The following is a 19,783-nucleotide window of genomic DNA, read 5'->3' as shown; positions in this document are numbered from 1 at the left end:
GGGGGGGGGGGAGAAATTAGAGGTAGCTCAATACCTATAACCAGAGCTACTAATGAGGCTGGGGTAAGAGAATCAGGAGTTCAAAGCCTACCTAGACTACATAAACCGAGGCACTCCTTTTCCCCAAACACACAAACAAGTTGAATATTTAACTTCAACGTGAGAGATTGTTCTGCAGTTGAAAATACTACTTTCAGAGATCCAGAGTTTGGTTACTGATACATCAGACAATCCTACAACTGCATTTAATTACAGACCCAGGGAATCCACCCCTTCTATCCTCTGATGGTACTCTGTTTGCATGCATATAGATAAACACATACACAATAAAAATAGATATTTAAGAAAAAAACACACAAGTACATACAATGTTAGCCCAATGATAAATAAATCCGTGTGTGTATATGAGACAACATGCTATGATGGACATTTATTCTTGTGCATGTGTTTTTGAGACATGGTCTCATTTATGCAGTTTCAAGTGGCCTAGAACTTGCTAGACACCAGGGTTCAAACTCTAATCTGTCTGTTTCTGCCTTGAAAGTGCTGAGACTAAAGGTGTGTACCACCAGGCCTGGCTTGGAAGGATACCATTTAAAAAGGAATTGTTTCACTTCATAGAATGTCAAATTCTCACCAAGGACTATATCAGAAAGGGAGAAAGAGAGGAGATAATATATACTAAGTATGCAATTCCATCAACATGGTGCAGGTATAATGATGGTTGCTTTTTTTGTCAACATGACACAAATCTAGACATATCTGGGACTAAAGATTGATATGAGAGGACCCAGCTCACTGTGGGGTGGAGAAGACCATTCCTGAGAAAGTGGTCCTATGCTATACAAGACATTTGGCCATAGTTTCTGCTTTACCAGCTGCCTCAGGCTACTGCTCTGGCTTTCTTGTATGATGGACTGTTATATAGAACACTAAACTGAAATAAACTTGTTCATCCCCTAGATAGCTGTTTTATCTCATCAAGTTACATTGCAACAAGTCATGTATTTTCAAGGTTTTTGATGAGTTTTTCTATCTTTTCAATCACTGTTCCTTTTTTATTTTTGCTTATTGTTACAAATAAATTACCAAAAAACTTACATGCCCTCTAAAAAGGTAAAACTACTACAAGTCAAGAAAAACACATGGGCTCAAGGACAAGACACACATATTCTTTGAAAAATACTGGCAGAAAGTCTCAATGCAAATAGAAAAATAGCCTACAATTTAAGGATATAATGAAAACTGCCTGCCCTAACATTGAAGGAGCAACTGGTTCTAGGCTCAAAAAACCTAGCCTCAGATAGAAAGTATCTACAAAAAAAGAAATCACATTGTTTTTCTCACCACCATCATCCCACCTCCTACCCTCAGGACTGAAAATTAAAAACATAAATCTTTTTTGTTTGTTTTGTTTTTCAATACAATGTTTCCACTAGGCTGTCTAGAACTCAGAGATTCCCCTGCTTCTGGTTCTTGTGTGCTGGGATTAAAGGCATGTGCCACCATACCCGACACGTTATTATTTTATGTATGAGTGATTTGTCTGCATGTATGTACGTGCTCCATGTATTAGATCTTCTGGAACTATAGAAGTGAGCCATCATATTGATCCTGGATACTGATCCTGCAAGAGTATCAAGTGCTTTTAACTGCTAATGTATCTCTCCAACCCTATCATTGCTTTAGAGATGAGCTTACTGTATACCTGGTTATTCTGGAATTTACTACCTAACCACTGATTGTGAATTTATCCCTTTGCCTCAGCTTCATTTGTAGTGGCAGTGGTGCCAAGAGCCTTTATTCTCAGCACTAGAAGGCAGAAGCAGGCATATCTCTCTGAGTTTGAAGCCAGTCCGGTCTACAGAGGTAGTTCTAGGACAAAAATACCTGTCTCAAAAAACAAAAACAAAAATAAAAATTGTTACTTTCATCAACAATGTCATTGTATGTACAATGTACCCAGTCTACACAAAAAACTTTATCACTCAAATGCAAATAGTTCTACAGAGGAAATCTTTTTAATGTTAGTATGAAGTTTTACCTTGATCGACTCCGATCCTTATTTCGATCTGAGCTCCGTTCTCGATCCCGGTCCCGATCTCTCTCTCGGTCTCGGTCTCTCTCTTTTGTGCGGTCACGATCCCTATCCCGTTCTCGTTCCCGCTCCCGTTCTTTTTCCTTTTCTCGTTCACGTTCTCTTTCCCTTTCTCGTTCCCGTTCTCGCCTTTCTCGTTCCCTTTCACGTTCCCTCTCTCTTTCTCTCCGTTCTTTCTCAATTTCCTGTCTTTCTTTTTCTTTTTTGCCTTTCTCTTCTTCCAGTTTCTAGAAACCAACAAAAGTACTTTTAGAGTTAATTCTGTGCCTCCAGCATTCAGATTTTCCCCGGCGCAATGCCCAATACTGCTACGAAAAGCATCAAACCACCAGGATTTGGGGATTTAAAAAAACAAAACAAAACAAAACAACAACAACAAAAAAAAAAACAAATTAAAGAGGAACAATCACAAAGCTAGGTTTCGTGCAAAACAAAATATTCTACACAAACCAAGAATCTCCAATCTTGGGTGGAGAAATCTGTGTTAAGAGTGGCAGGCCACTGACTAATATCCAAAAATAACAATGAAGAATGTAGTGATTCCTAGTAATTTCTAGAAAGACAATTAAACTAAATTGTCTTATAATTGTCTTATAATTGCCCATTATAAATGTCTGTAAGTCAGTGGGAACAGTGAAAGTATTTATGATCCTAGACTTTTCACTACTGGAGGTAACCAGATGAGGGTTTTAAAGTAGAGGTGGAAGACAAATCACAGTAACAATCACAATCTTCTGCCCTCCAGGTTACCCACCCTCCAAAAGTAACAGAAGCTGAATTTAGCCAAGATCTTTTGTCTTAAACTATGTAAATACTTATTCCTACCATTATAAGATGGGTAACTCCACCAAATACAGAAACTTTGAAAACCACTCACTTCAAACAACATATACATTAGTTATTTTAATTTACAATAGTTAAAATAAAAGCAGAATAGTTATGCCCACCATTATGCCTGTAAAACAATAAGATATATTTACAATGATAAATCCACCCTTGCAAGGATCTTGTATTAACTTACAGATGTTGTACTAGGACATGGATCGCCAACACTGGATTAACCTTGCCTACAAGCTATGTTTCTGGGAGGAAGAGCAAGTACACGGTTCACAAATAAACAGTTAGGCCAGTGTAACCTGAAAGATTACCAGTGTACCACAAGATTTCTATACAAACTGAGACGGGGAAAAAGAAAGCACAACAAAAACCCAAACAAGTAAAACAAAACACACTTATCCCTGGAGTTCTGTGTTTAATTTCACTGAAATTTAAACTGCAACAATAAAATGTGCATTTTCTTTTTCTCAGTAATGTAAAGCATTTAAAACTTTAAAAAGCAGTCTTACCTGTTAGGTACTTTTTTTCTTGCTCACGGACCAAAGAACTGAGAGAGGATTATGAAAGAAAAGCTAGTGTATGAGGCATCAATATATTCAGCTGCTGACCTAAGTTAGCATACAGGCAAAGCCAATACTGAATACATTGAAATTAGAAAGGAAAGACAGGAGACATGAAGAGCTAGAAACTAAAACCTATTACGGGGGTAGAGGGGGATCTAATTTCTGAAACATTCTTAATGGAATTTAAAGTTTATATTTTAAAATGTATCTACACTACATAAAACTTACCTCAATGTCATACACTTAAATTTATTTCGGAGATAATATATACTTACAGATTTTTAATTTCTTTTGTACAAGTCCTCAACATTTTACTCCTCTTGTTTAATATGCTACCTTTTCTCTGATGTAAATACAATTTCTTTCCAACTCATTTTAAACTTCCTTTTTCTATGTACACAAAAACTGAGAAAATCTAGTCCATACTAAATGCTTTCTAAGGAGTTATTTATATATGCAACATGTGTGTGCATACAAGTAGATATAGCATATATGCATATATTTTAAGAAAGATTAAAGAAATGAAATGATTCCTTCAAACAATTAACAAAGTTATGAAGAGAAAAGGAAAGAATTTTTTAAAAAAACTCAAAAGTCTTACCTTATTGTCTCTTCAGACTCATCCGTGCTGTAAATGGACGCCCCCTGCCACGCTGATACCCTGACACTCTGTGGTTATTTAACAATCTCATACCAAAACATGCAAAGGTTCACTGAGCTCATTGTGTATTGCTAAGAATTCAAATATCCCCTTAACCATACCACCCAAGGAGAACTGGTTTTTATTTTTTTGTTTTGATTTCTTTTATTTCTAAATCATGTTTTGGAAATTCAGAACATTGCCATCAGTAAAATAATACTAAGGCAGTGAAATGCTTGACAAACCCCTAAAATGCTGAAGTAGTACCTTGTGAATTAAAACTTTTTACCAACCTGATTTCCTCATAATTCACCAATAACATGACAGGGCTTAAAACAAATAAATAAAAACAGAAGGCGGGTAAACCACACACACAACTGTATACCATTTTTAAGCTTACTCAGCCTTTAATTGGAATAGTGAACATACATAGAGTATTCTACTATGACTTGCCACAGACCACCATTGTAACTCAAAATTCTAGGAGTTCCATTTGTGCTTTTAAACACATTTACTTCCTAAAAAAGTACTATATATGAGGTATGGTTGGGATCTGGACATTAAGTGTTCAGCAGCACTGATAATCAGCATTAATTGTCAACTTGGGATTTTGAAAGCAGTAAGAAAAAATAAGATTCAAATATAAAGTGAACACTTAACACCACTGAGTTATGTTATGCACTTCTCAGTCTAGTCAGAACCAATTATCATACTTATTACCTCTAACATCAAAATACATCATGCACTTTGCATTTCACCATCCGAAAGCATCACCTTCAATACCAGCGAACATTCACAGAGCACTGTCATTGAGAGAAGCTTTAAATAGGCAAAACTCGTGAGTGGGATTTACTATATACAAATACCCATTTCCAAGCCAGTTACCCCTTTGCATATTTTTCTGAGGGGGCATCCATAAATATAATAAAAAACAGAAGCTCATACTTACATCCTATTCCTTGTTACTTTCCAAGCTGAGAGTTTCATCTTGCATTAGTCACCATATGATCTCTATCATAATGGTGGGGGTCAATGAATAGATTAGCTTTATGGGAATTTACAGTTCTTCCATGCATCTATAATTTGGTAAGTCTGGTAATCACTGGCCTACTTTTTAAAATCTCCCCCACTCAAACTTAATCCATACAAATATAAATCTTAAATTTTAATCTCAGCTCTTTAAAAAAGTTTTTCCTAAGATTAAAGACCTGCCCACAAAATAAACTGAACTGTATGTATGTTAGTTATCCTGCTGCCCCCTGAATATAGTTTAATCTGACCTTGATGTTTATGTTGAAATCTATATTAACTTTTGTTATATTAAAGTGAGATGATTGCAGTAGTCAGTGACTGAGAAAAATTAGCAATGACCACTTTTAATATGATATTAGTCTTCTGTGCTTTTGTTTCTACCTCAGTATCAATTAAGCCTATTAAAGGCAATAATAAATTATACTCTAATGTAAAGTTGATTTTCTTGTCTTTTTGCTTTGGATTCTGTAAAAAGTCTAGATTGGTATCAAGTGAAAAAACAAGAATACTACCTTGTGTGTGTCTCTGAATTTGCTGATCTCTCGGGATATCAAATCTCTTTTGTCTTCTTCCATTTCAATAGCATTTATATCCTCCTAAAATAAGGGAACAGAAAGGGATACATTTACATACATTAACGGAAAAATGACACAATTTGGTATTTTGTGCAAGTATTACAAATACATCTAAGCAAAAACCACCAACTTGGAAGTAAAATCTAATGTTGTAAAGTTAAGGTAATAATAATAGTAATAGTAATAATAATGATAAAAATCACATATCTGGCAGTTAGTAGTGCACACATAAAAATCAAAGCCTACAGTTCAAACGAACCTTGGTGATGAGTGGGTAAGGGATCAATGGGGCCACTGGAAATCTACGGAAAATCTGCAGAGAAACCCACAAAGATTTTTTAAAAAACAGCTCACATTGCGCTATAATTAAACTGACTACACACTTATCCAGGAAACAATACACTACGTGTGATATTTTCTTGATCTGAAATTACAGTAAAAATTATTTATCTTTAAATCCCTCTATCACCCATCACATGCTTTCTTTTCAATAGCCAAAATACTCTTAAGAGTACCAGGACTGTTTCCTTAGATAAGGGATTCTAACATGTAAGAAATTATCACTTGATATGTATTTGCATGCACAAAATTTGTCTACTTTACAAAAAGATCTGCCTATAATTCTAGCCAAAAAAATAATGCTTCTGTAACTTACCCTCTTAATTACTATTAGTTATTTTTATCCTTCCATATCAATGGAGGAAGAAAAATTTCAACTTTAACTAATATCTGACTAACTCTTTAAACTAGTATTCCCAATAACACCAAGTAGTCCCACTTTATGGACCAAATAATGAATGACTACAGTAATACAATTATATCTGGTTACTGATAAAACTAAAATGTCCAAAAGACGCTGAAACTCAATTTTCACTATCCCTTAATAAACAATGTGTATTTTTTTCATGACACAGACAATCCCTAAGTTTCTAAAGGAACGCTGTATTTTCCAGAAGAATAAACTATATAAATGACTATATTGTCAGAACACATACGTCCTCCTTCTTTTCCTTTTTCTTCTTCCTGGGGTGAGAGTCAGACTCCTGTGAGGGGGCATTTAGTTCACTGGAATATTCTCGGATTAAAACTTCAATGGCCCCTTTAATCATCTGGTCTCTCCGCTTTGTTTCTTCATCCAAGGCTTCTTCATCATCATTAGCGACAGTTTCTGGTCTGGCGTTCTTAAAAACCAACACAAATTTGAGGAGAATAGAAAAAAATTATTCCAAAAAAAACCATATATGAATGGGCTAACCAAGAAAAATACTAGATAGCCATGTACAAAACCTAATCATCAGAAAGGATATAGGATGCAAATGATGGCCTCTTTCCCCACACATGCTTCTATATGTTTTTTAATCGTCTAAAAAATTATTTCTATATTTGTATATATGTGTGTGCTACAGCACACATATGAAGTCAAGAAGACAACTTGGGGACTCCTTCCAACACATGAATCTCAGGAATCAAACTTGGGTGGTCAGGCCTAGCAGCAAAATCCCTTTACCTAACAAGCCATTTCACCAGTCCAGCTTCTACAATGTCTAGTGCAGCAAAAGCTGCTTATAATAACCATATACCTGGCCAGGAATGGAGGTATACTCTTTTAATCCCAGTATGGAGGATGCAGAGGCCAGTGGATCTCTGTGAGTTCAAAGCCAGACATGTATGTCTGTGTGTGTGTGTGTGTGTCTGTCTGTCCAGAACAATCTGAGAGCTATAGAGTGAAACCAGGTCTCCACCATATACCATATGTACTTCTTTCCATCTGACTTGCACATGCAGTATGTCAAACCCTAGCCAGGAATGGTGGTATACACCTTTAATCCGGGCACTCAGGAGACAGAGCCAAAGGTATCTCTTGAGTTTGGGGCCAGCCTGGTCTGCAAAGCAAGTTCCAGGACAGCCAGGACTACACAGAGAAACCTTGTCTCAAAAAGACAAACACAAGAATAAATCCAATACATAGACACACAACTTGTTTATACTTTCTCAAAAGAAGTATTAGAGTTAAGTAATAATTATTAAATAGTAACTTTCTTGTTGGGCAATGGTGGTGGTGTATTCCCAACACTGGGGAGTCAGAGATAGGATTTGGAATTTATGGGCAGCTGGGATTACAAGAGACTTTACATTCCCTTCCAACTAAACACAGCAGCCTCAAAGAATAGTTAGCATGATTCTGCAAATACCACAAGTGAAAGGTAAAGAGATTAACCTCCACTAAAAGCCAGCAGTAGTGACAAATGAAAATAGCCCCCGGGCAGGATAGTAATTATTAGACAAACTTCCCTTCCCTAAGAGGACCCTATCTCAAAAAGAAAATCTGACTCTCAGAAAAATTCAATCTTCTATCATACTGTTGTTGCTTCTAATTATGCTTTAGAGCCCCCAAATTTAGAATTCATAGTTAAAACTAAAAATAGAACTTATACTATGACCCGAAAACTTTTGACTTTCCCTTACTTTCAACTTAACTCTTTACTCAAAACATGGGGAAAAATAAAGAAGGACATAGAAGGAAAACGAATGGATAATTGTACATACAAAGCCATTTTTCTAAACTAAAATTATACCTGTTTATGTCCCAAAATAGCAACTTACTTGGTAAATATATACTGATTATATTGGCAGGTAACAAAAATTATGCTTGTAGAACCAGTGATGTAAACAGGCCTTGCCTAGCAGGTTTCATTCAACACTCAGTATAGCATATAAGACAGACAACGGTGGCGCATGCCTTTAATCCCAGAACCTGGGAGGCAGAGACAGGCAGATTTCTGAGTTCAAGGCCAGCCTGGTATAAAGAGTGAGTTCCAGGACATCCAGGACTATACAGAGAAATCCTGTCACGGAAAAAAAAAAAACAAAAACAAAAACAAAAAAAGCCCCCAAAAATAAAAAAAAAAAAAACCCAAAAAAGAACTATAATCTTCCATATAAATGCCAGGTTCTTGGTCATAACACATTCAACTCTACTCAAGTTGAATTTCAAGGTATATGATTACTTATTAACAACTATAACTTACCAGGTGTTTCATAACAATCATCATTAACTTGTTTCTATCCTTAGAAATGATTTCATATACATATTCGATAAGCCCTACATTAACATTTAATTTTAATAAATTCTTATTCAGAGCAAACTCTATGATACTGATAGAAAACAGAGCACAATTTTTTTTCTTTTTTAATTGGTTATTTTATTTATTTACATTTCAAATGTTATCCCCTTTCCGGTTTCCCCTCTGAAAACCCCTTTCCCATCCTCCCTATCCTCTGCTTCTATGAGGGTGCTCCCTGACTCACAAAGCCCCTCCCGCCTCACGCCCCTGGCAGTCCTCTACTCTGGGTCATCAAACCTTCCAGGACCAAGGGCCTTCCCTCCCACTTGTGCCAGACAATGCTATCCTCTGCTACATGTACAGCTGGAGCCATGGGTCCCTCCATGTGTATTCTGGTTGGCGGTTTAGTCCCTGGGAGCTCTGGGGAATCTGGTTGGGGAATATCGATTCTTCTTCTTCTTATGGGGTTGCAAACCCCTTCAGTCCTTACCCTACCTCCTCCATTGGGGTCCCTGAAGCACAAATTTTTAATCGTTTATTTGACCATAAATGTTTATTAACATATAGTAAGAAGCAGAAGTCTGTCAGAGCTAAACAGCACTCTATTCAGAATTTCTCACTTTCTCACACCTGCCTCTTCATCCAACCGTCTTGTTGCCAATTCTCTACTTGCCATCTTACACAAGGACAGATGCTTTACACAGGACTGTAATTAAACTATTAAAAATGATATACTGACAATATTAGTAAACTATAATTGTCGTGACTGTATTTTAAATTGGTAAATTAATTAAGGTCCTCAAATTTATACATCTGTCACTAAAGTTCTCAATGATTTGATTTGGGCTTTCTGAAAGTTTTGTGTGAAAGAGAATGCTCTAGTAACATGGCTATTGACAATTCAAATTTAGTGTTTAGACTGTGTTATTGTCTTTGCTTATACAAATGCCAACATGCAGCCCAAGCTGGCCTGAAGCCTGTTATACCATGTAACTACATATAACTATGTAGCACCAAACCCTACCTAAATTCTACACTATTAAAGTATTCACTCGAAAGCATAATGCTGGACTATGTGTGGTGCTGAAGGCCTTTAATACCACCACTTGAGAAGCAGAGGAAGGTGGATCTGGCCTGTGAGTTCAAGGCCAACCAGGGCTGCACAGTCAGTCTTAAAAATCAAAGAGAGAAGAAAAACATGATCTGTGTGACATTTCCTACACTTCCCTTGGAAGACTCTCCATAGGTTTCTAATCATAGGAATAGGAATGGAGTTGTAAATTCAAAGGCCTGCTAATATGAACCTAACGTGTAGACCCTAAATTATCATCCCTACAAATTGAAATTTAAGGATCAATACAGCCATTTTCCATAATTACAACCATGAAGGATTTTTAAAAAAGGATCCAATTCTACCTTTCAAATGGCTAACTGCTTGTCAATCTACATTTTTTAGAAAGAAAGCTTATGAGCCTGTCTCTTAACTGATTGCTAATTATTAGTAAAACAAAAATATGTTGAAAGATCACAGGAGAGAGGAGAAAATTACTTAGGGTTATTAAAAAGGTCAATAAATAAGCTGCCAAATATGATCCAAAGCTCACACAATTCACAATTTTGCATTTACCAATTTCAACTTCTACCTCCAAATCCAAAGTGAGAGGAAACAGAACTTCTAGAGACATTCTCCTGACTAATTTTCATAATCTGAAAAACAAGCAGTTATGAGGAAAACCCAAAGCAATTGCAGTTCTTTCAGAAAACACTAACTCACTAAATGAATTTGGAAGTAATTATGTAAAGATGTTCACCTGAAGCACCTTTTATCTACTAGAATGCAATGCACAAACATGGCTTTCCACAGATTATCTGTACTCCAACAACTGCCAATTCATTCTCGTTATTTTGTTCTGCTTTGCTTTCTAAGACACATGCTAGAAGTCTTGGCTAGCCTGACTGAGGTACACGTAGCTAGCCTTAGAGATCAACCTGTCTCTCCCCCTCAAATGTTGAGATTAAAGGCATTCACCAACCTCAGCTCACTAATTCACTTTTCTTTTACTTGTATGGGTGTTTTGCCAGCCTGTATGTAAACCACTTGCATGCCTGTTGCCCATAGAGGCAAGGCCAGAAGAGGGTGTCAGATCCATTGGAACTGGAGTTACAGGCAGTTGTAAGCTGCCATGTGTGTGTTGGGAATCAAACTTGGGTCCTTTTCAAGAATACCTAGTGCTAGTAATTAGTGAACCAGCTTTCCAGGCCACTGGTTTATTCTTGTACATGGTAAACAAACACAGCTTGAAACAATCATTATCTCTATAGACCTACTGCTGGGTAGGCAGACAAAATCCAGTAAGGAGAACATGGACTAAATAGGTTAAACTGGATATAGCTCCAGTGAAATGGAATTTTGCTAAAGTAAAAAAAAGATTGAAAAGGAAAAAAAAAAATCTAATCTATAGACTTAAATATTTTTCAATCAAGTTATTTAGTTGACAAGAAAACTTTCTTACAATTCAAAAATCAGGAAAAAATATCTCACCCCTTTCATACAAATTATTGTTTCTTTGACTCATGATCTTTCTTTTACCTCAGAGTCAAAGGAAACTAAGAATCAATAACAAAGCTACTACTGTATTCAGTAAATATTCATATCATTATTAATTTAGATGACATTTTCCTAGGTGATTGGGAGGTTATCTACTGAGAATCATGGATGTAGGAGTAGAATCCAACAGGGTGATGGGCTATAAAAGAAACAGACAGTAAATCATGAGAGCACATTTCTGCAAGGGGGACTGTATTCAGGACAGGATTTAATGATGCAGGTTCTTGTGTCCAAGTTTTTCTACAACCATCTATAATGGGATCCAATACCTTCTTCTGGTGTGTCCAAGGAAAACGACAACTCACAAACATAAAATAAATAAATCTTTAAAAAAAAAAAGCTGAGAAACAAACAATAAAAGCTGGAAGAAAGATGGGCTGCAAACAAGTCTCTCAGAGAAGAAAAGCTGGGGGAAAAAATTAGACTATGAGAACAGACATAAGAAACTAGCTGAGCTGCCAAGAGATTTGGCCAGTTACTTGGAAAGGACATTCTCTAAGCTACTGAACTGCATATAGGCTGTCCAGTGTGTTCCAAGTTTCCCAGTTTTGTGAGCTGTCAAGTATACTTGATTGGGCCTTTTTGATGTGGCTGTCTTTGAGTCATTTCTGCTCCTGTGAATAACTCCTCACCCATATTCCTGTTTGTATCACCAATAAAACTAACTGGCTCACCAAGTTGAACTTTTGTGGCATTTATACTTTGGTCTGTCATGAGTTCCCTATCTAGGGTAAGTAGTTGTGTCTCTCCAGGATGCTTTACGAAAGCTATATGAACCAAGATCATGTTAATTATAATTAGATAAACGAATTTTTTTTTTTATTTTTTCTTTTTTTGGTTTTTCGAGACAGGGTTTCTCTGTGTAGCCCTGGCTGTCCTGGAATTCACTCTGTAGACCAGGCTGGCCTCGAACTCAAAAATCCGCCTGCCTCTGCTTCCCAAGTGCTGGGACTAAAGGCATGCAGACCACTGCCTGGCAGATAAACGAATTTTTAATGATGAGCTTTGATGGCAATAAGGCAAAGAGATCAAATAATGATAAAAAAGTCTGTGGACTGGTGCCAGCAGATGGCTCAACATGTGAAGGGGCCCTGCCACAAACTTACGACCTCAGTTTGATCCCTGGGACCCACATGGTAGAAGAGAACTTCCATGAGTTGTCCTCTAATTTCCACATATACATTCACAACCTATACAAACACCTACACACACACAAATAAATAAAACACATTTCTTTAAAGATCCAATACATGACATAACATCTAACTAATCCCAGCTCTTGAAGGAAGTGGGGGAAGAGCACAAGGTCATGGTACAAAGGATAGTAAGAAGCCAACCTGGGCTACATGAGATCCTATCTCAAAAAAAGTCAAAACAACAGCTGGAGAGAGAACTCAGCAGTTAAGAGCACTTGCTGCTCTTGACAACATGGGTTCAGTTCCCTCAGCACACATGGTGGCTCACAACTGCTTGTAACTCTGAGTTCTAGGAAAGTAATAACCTATGGTTTCCACAGGAGACACATGTACATAGTACATATAAACACACACATGTTCACTCTCACATAAATAAAAATGAATCTCTAAAAAAAAAAACCCAATAAATTAAAACAAAAACCAAGAGATATGTAATACAATAAAACCTGAATACTACGCCCAACATGGGCTTTACTCTCTAAGGAACCCAAACTGCTCAGACTAAATCTGACAAAGAAGCAATAGTCCTTTTACCTTGTAAGTAGATGTAGTATATGTCACTGAAACTATCTTAAGTACTAGAAATCCAACGGAAACAAGAATTATGCAAGGGGAAAGCTGGTTATAAAATAGTACATTTAGGTGTTTAAGTCTCATGTCACCCAGTCTGGCTTCAAATTCCCTGTACAACTGATGAGCTTGAACTCCGGTCCCAACTGCTTTGACCTCCCAAGTGCTGGGACTGTACAACTGCAGCTGGATTTAATCTTGTTTTCACGAAATAAAAATATTACAATTAAAGCTATATTTATGGGGTAGGGATGTGACTCAGTGATAGCATGCTTGTCTGCAACATAGAGCCCTAGGCTCTACCCTCAGCACTGGAAGAAAAAGCAAAGAAATCAGACAACTACATTCACTTACACAGAAGAAAATGTCATCGAGAGCATGGGAATAAAATGTCTACAGTAAACTACTTAAGGTGTCATTAAACTTAAGCTTTATACTTTGGTTCAATATGAGTTTTAGAAAAATTCTTTTAAGAGGCTGGAGATGGCTCAGCAGTTAAAAGCACTGACTGCTCTTCAAGAGTCCTGAGTTCAATTCCCAGCAACCACATGGTGGCTCACAACCACACCTAATGAGATCGGACGCCCTCTTCTGATGAATCTGAAGACAGCTGCAGTAAATTATGCTGGAGCGAGGAAAGCTGGAGCGAGCAGGTCAGCGCCAGAGCAAGGTCCTGCGATCAACAGCAGCCACACACACATGATGGCTCACAGCAATCTGTACAGCTACAGTGTACTCATACATATAAAATAAATGAAATAAATCTTTAAAAAAAAAAGGTTAAAGAATTTATTTTTATTTAAAAAAAAAATACACCAAGATTTTATAAAGGGCAAGAGAAGGCTATATCTATCTTCAAAAGTAATGAAAGCTAGATGAGAGCAAAGACTTTTGGGTTTTTTGGGGGGGAAGGGAGAAGGAAAACAAAGGGAAAAAAAATGGACACAATATATACTCAGATTTAAGATTTTGTTTTGTGAAGGATGCAATAGAAACATTATCACACAAGACACAAAAAACCTCCTTTAACCTCATGAAAAATAACAGAATTAAAATGAAAAATAAAAATCCTGAATAAGGTCACTCATACATGAAGTAGTAAGACTTATTTTAACTCATTTTAGAATCCAATCTGTGGGCACTAAAAGAGAGAGGGTAACTAATAAACATTGTGTAGGTTGAAATATATTGTATACTTACTTACAAAGCTGCCTTAATGAATTAGCTCTGATTGGAATAGTCTGTACAAGTGCTTTCTCTGGCAAGTTAACCTTGTCCAGCCTCCCTTACTACCTTCATCCCAACCTGGAACAAGCAAACCAACAGTCATCCACCCACTGTGGGTAGATAAAACACTTATCTACAAACTATAAAAATACACTCCTGCATAAGCCAAAAGCATGTACTACAATGATAATAATCTTGTGAGTCTCCATGCTAGATTTATTTACAATGTGAAGTATCTACACTGAATTAGCACACGTAGACTACATACCCCATTAGCTTTTTTCTTGGCTTTCCATTCATCCAACTGTGCCTTTGTCTTGGCATCCACTTTAACAAGTAGCTTCTTCTCTCCAATCTGAAGGTCATGTAATAATCTGAGAGCACGCAGGGTAGATTCAGGCTCTTTATACTCACAAAATCCAAAAGCTAACAATAAAGAAGAATTTGTGAAATATTAAGGTATAAAAACATGAAAAAGTACAGCAAAGCAAAATGATTAAGACAAAACTCATAGCCAGGCAGTGGTTATGCATGCCTTTAATCCCAGCACTTGGGAGGTAGAGGCAGGCGGATTTCTGAACTTGAGGTCAGCTTGGTCTACAGAGTGAGTTCTAGGACAGCCAGGACTACACAGAGAAACCCTGTTTCAAAAAACCAAAGAAATAAAAAAACAAAACAAAACAAAACAAAACAAACAAAACTCATAAGGGTACTGAAGTCATCACCAAAACCTTGCTCTTTAACCCTCTAATAAGCATTTCTCTTTAACACTGATGAACCAGGGGGGTGGGAGGGGGAGTTTAAAAAAAGACCAGGGGAAAGAACAAAAATTAAAGTCCAGCAAATTATTATTTACTAAAAGCTAAAAAAAAAAAAAAATTAAAAACTTAAAAAAAATAATAAAGGACAGGATATAACCATTAAACATGGAAACTTTTGCTGGGAGAAGCAAATGAGAACTGGAAGAGCTTTAAACTCATAATAAATCCCCAATGAATTTCACTATAGAAAGCTCATATATATCCTGAATGAAATGCTTTAAATTTGACTTTTAGAGAAAAATAAACATTTCAATATTAACTGTACAACATGGATATTTTTTTCTTTATTAGAAAAAACAGGCAGTATTTTTAGGTACTATTATACTTCGGGCATTTTTCCTACAGCCCTCCCCACCACCCCCCCAAAAAAAAACAAAATAAAATGTTTATGTTTCAGAGTATATACTAGAATATGGAGAAAAAAAATCCCAGTGCTTGGGGTATTATTAAAAATAAAATGAACAGCCAGGCATAGACAGTGGCACAACCTTTGATCTCAACATTTAGGAGGCAGAGGCAGGCAAGAGGATCTCTGTTAGAGGCCAGGATGTTCTACTGAATGAGGACAGGACAGCCAGGGCTTTACAGAGAAAAGGGCAAAGTGGGGAGAAGTAAAGATGGAGGAAGGATGAATGGATGAATAAAGGAAGACAAACAAAAGGAAAACTGTAGGTTATTGGTAATAAGATGATTGACCATAAACTGATAATTAAAGCCGTGAGTAGTAACCATGGAGTTGTCACACCATCACATTTTATATATGTATTCATTTTTTCCATAATAAAGGTATTTTTAAATCAAGACTAGGTATAGCTTAGGTGCTCATATATATTAAACACTACCCTTAACTGATAGCAACAAGAGGAGAAAGAGCAGAGAATTTAGCAGTTTGTCTAGAATGAAAGGTAGTTTATTTTCAAAGCATTTGCCATAGAAGTATGAGGACCAGAAGCTCCCAAGTACCCACAGTACCCACACGAAATGGAAGTAACATGGCAACCCCTAGTAATCCCATCCCTCCAGAAGCAAACATGGAAAAAACTCCCTGGCCAAGTTGGCTAGCTAAACTACTATCTAAGGTCAGCAAAAAAGACTCTTAAATGAAGTGAGGAGCCTTTGAAGAAGACACAACAAACCAACCAACCATACTTACACATACACAACCAAAGAGCAGCTAAAGACAGCTTCACACTAAAGAGCACTTGTGTTTACAGGGGACCCAGGTTCCATTCCCACCACCCACAGTCAGGGAAAGCAACTCCTTCTTCTGGCCCCTGCAGAACTGAACACACGAGGTACACAAGTACACATGTAGGCATGAAGGCATATACTCATATTCACAAAGTAATAATAAATAGGTCTCAAAAAAAAAGTAACACTCCATCTAATTATCATTCCCTCTTCCTGAGCTCTAATTATTGCATCTGGAGCAGACAGGCTTACTTCCAGACAAAAAAACCTTAAAAATCTAAAAAATTAGTGGGAGAGCTGGAGAGATAGCACAGCAGTTAAGAACACATACTATTCTGACAGAAGACCAGGACTCCTGTAAGGCAGGTGGAAACCAGCTCTAACCCAGTTCCAAGGTAGCCATGCCCTCTTCCAGTTTAGATAGCCACTGCATATACAGAAACTTCTACACAAATTACAGGCCATGAGAGCTAGAGAGATGATGGCTCAGTGCTCCTCCAGAGGTCCTGAGTTGAATTCCCAACAACCACTTGGTGGCTCACAAGCATATTTAATGAGACCCAATGTCTTCTTTCTGTCGAGCATGAAGACAGCATACTCATTCAAAAAACGTGTGTAGATGTAGATATAGATGTAGATATAGATAGACAGACAGACAGACATAAATCCTTAAAAAATGTATAGGCCGGTAATAAGTCTTTTTAACAAAGAAACCACTGGATTTGTCCAGTCTACTATGTTAAAAGAGCGAAGGAAGAAAAAAATTATTGAGTAAAGGTCAGTTTTTTCTTCTTCTACCTCTTCTGCTTCAATTTTGGACTTCTAATCCCAAATTTCAGCCAAAACTTTCAATTGCCTTTTAATACATTCTATTAAGAAAATTAAAATAAAACATGCTAAGTTTATACAAACTTATACAAACAGGTTAAAATGGTGGCAAAAACAAGTAAGGAAATTATGTATACCTTGAAGTTTCCCAGAAGCACCTTGCACTCTCTTCCAGCTCAACACCAAACCACATTTCTTAAAAAGAAATTTAAGAATTATCACTTAACAAACAAAAGTTTCAAGACAAGTAAGATCAGAATTATAGCCTATAGAGTATGGTCGCTCACACTAGTAATACAGAGGCTGAGGTAATACTACAAGTTAGAGGGCAGCCTGGGAAACGAACCCTGTCTCAAAACAATAATACCATCAATACAGGAGGGAAAACAAATAACAAAATGCTCAGCAAGATCATGCTAGCAACTAAGCTTGTTAAAATTACTCCAAGTCTCCCATAAACTTGAAATATATAACAAGCTGCTTAAACAAATACATAAAACCTTAGCAGGCAGTGGTGGCACACACCATTGATCCCAGCGCTAGGAGGCAACTGCAGGCAGATCTCTTCAGTCAGAGGCCAGCCTGGTCTACAGAGGGATTCCCAGGGCAGCCAAGGCTGAACATAGACACTCTATCTCAACAAACAAACAAAACAAACACCAAAAACAAACCAAAAACCAAAGCCAGTATTTTTTAAATCTGTTTACTAAATACTCATAAAATCACAACATATTAGCCCAAAAATTACTAGTAAGGCAAATGTAGTCTTAATATGGTTGAGTTTTAATCACTTTGATTAAGTAACTCAGCAACACTAAAAGTGGAATTAAGAATACAATGAAACACTTGTGTTAAAAACCTGTAAACTTGCTGGGCAGTGGTGGCGCACGCCTTTAATCCCAGCACTTGGGAGGCAGAGGCAGGCGAGTTTCTGAGTTTAAGGCCAGCCTGGTCTACAGAGTGAGTTCCAGGACAGCCAGGGCTACACAGAGAAACCCTGTCTTGAAAACAAACAAAACAAAAACAAAAACAAAAAAACTGTATACTTAGGCTAGAGAGATGGCTCAGAGGTTAAGAGCACTGACTGCTCTTCCAAAGGTCCTGAGTTCAATTCCCAGCAACCACATGGTGGCTCGTAACAATCTGTAATGGGATCTGATGCCCTCTTCTGGTGTGTCTGAAGAGAGCAATGGTGTACTCATATACATAAAATAAATAAGTCAAAAAAGAATTAAAAAAAACTGTATATTTTGAATCTAAGTAAATAATAAAACAAATTTAAGTTCTAAGAAATATTTTATGAAAGCTCTAACTTGTATCAGGAAAATAAGCTAAATAAATAAATAAATGAAATGAAACCAGAAAACTTGTTTTGTATTGTATCAAAATGAAGCACCCATTTATATCATAAGCAGAAAACAAAAAGCAGTTAATAAAGTCATCACTGGGAAGGCTGAGTACAAACTATGTAGGTATCAATGTTGAATGCAGCAGCATTCTGATCATGTGTAAGGACGATGTCTATTTGCTCTCAGAAAATATGCATTTTGCACTTAAACTCATCCATAAATTATGAAACATGGATATTTAAGAGACAAAATTTATAAGTTTGCTGATGAATCTGAGTCGCAGAGTTCTAGTGTGATTACTGAACTACTCTTTTTGTACAGATTTGGTATTTTTTCATATTAAAATGCTGAGGGGAAAAAAAATAGAGAACTTAGGCACGAGAGCACAGACCTTAGTCCCAACAATTTAGGAGATAGAGTATTCTGTTTTAAGGCCAGCCTGGACTACTTAAGATCCTGTCACAAAAAAAACAAGCTACTCAGGAAGTTTGAAATTTATTAACAGTTTTAAAAGGTGAAAAATAAACACTGTAACTTACGGCTAAGAGCTGTCGTATAAGCATGTCTGAGGCTTTCTCAGAGATGTTCCCAACAAAAACTGTAGTAGTAGGGCCACAATTTTCATCATTTTCTTTTAATTTTAAGCCTGGATGATCCTTTCTGGCTCCCAAATGCTTTCCAACCATGGACACAGTAGGTACTAGGACCTAAGGTAAAGAAAAGCAAAAAATTTGATCTGGCAATTATGACATTAAACTAAAAACACCAACTTCAAAGAATATATAGCATATTATTAAAGGCCCTACATATCTTATCTAAAACTTCTAAAGCATGTAGTATGTTTCATTAATGCAAATTTACTCTTCACAATCAAATTTCTATTTTTAATTACTTTTGAAAGAAAACAAAAATTCCTAGTAATTTCATCACATTATACTTAGTACCAGGATAGAAGCAAATTCATTATTCCTGCTAATCTTGTAACACAATATTGAAACACTACAAAACTGTCAATATTTTTGCTTTTTATAAGTTCCTTGTGTTAATTAGCTTATTTTCACTTTAAACTTGCAATCTCCCACATATAGGAACAGAATTCTATGTACTTGACAATGATTTCTACAAACTAAGTAGGCCCAGGGTAAACTAAGAACTGGTGGAGCTGCTCCAAACCCCAACTCCC

The 19,783-nt window shown here is 36.7% G+C and overlaps 1 protein-coding gene across 6 annotated transcripts in view; it reads right to left on the bottom strand.

The window, feature by feature from the left end:
• Rbm25 (RNA binding motif protein 25) overlaps positions 1-19,783 on the bottom strand; it is a 48,636-nt gene that overhangs the window by 15,723 nt on the left and 13,130 nt on the right. For all 6 annotated transcript variants that reach the window (XM_031357115.1, XM_031357116.1, XM_031357114.1 and 3 more), the window contains 7 exons: positions 19,140-19,307; positions 17,389-17,446; positions 14,680-14,837; positions 6,741-6,926; positions 6,005-6,058; positions 5,683-5,766; positions 2,045-2,325 (listed from right to left, as the gene is read on the bottom strand). In XM_031357115.1, coding sequence (XP_031212975.1) covers positions 2,045-2,325; positions 5,683-5,766; positions 6,005-6,058; positions 6,741-6,926; positions 14,680-14,837; positions 17,389-17,446; positions 19,140-19,307 — 989 coding nt within the window. The remainder of the gene's footprint in view (positions 1-2,044; positions 2,326-5,682; positions 5,767-6,004; positions 6,059-6,740; positions 6,927-14,679; positions 14,838-17,388; positions 17,447-19,139; positions 19,308-19,783) is intronic.

This window comes from Mastomys coucha, unplaced genomic scaffold (assembly GCF_008632895.1).
Source record: "Mastomys coucha isolate ucsf_1 unplaced genomic scaffold, UCSF_Mcou_1 pScaffold6, whole genome shotgun sequence".
Classification (NCBI taxonomy): Eukaryota; Metazoa; Chordata; class Mammalia; order Rodentia; family Muridae; genus Mastomys; species Mastomys coucha.
The sequence above is the reverse complement of the archived record's forward strand: the minus strand, read 5'-3'. Positions and strand labels throughout refer to the sequence as shown.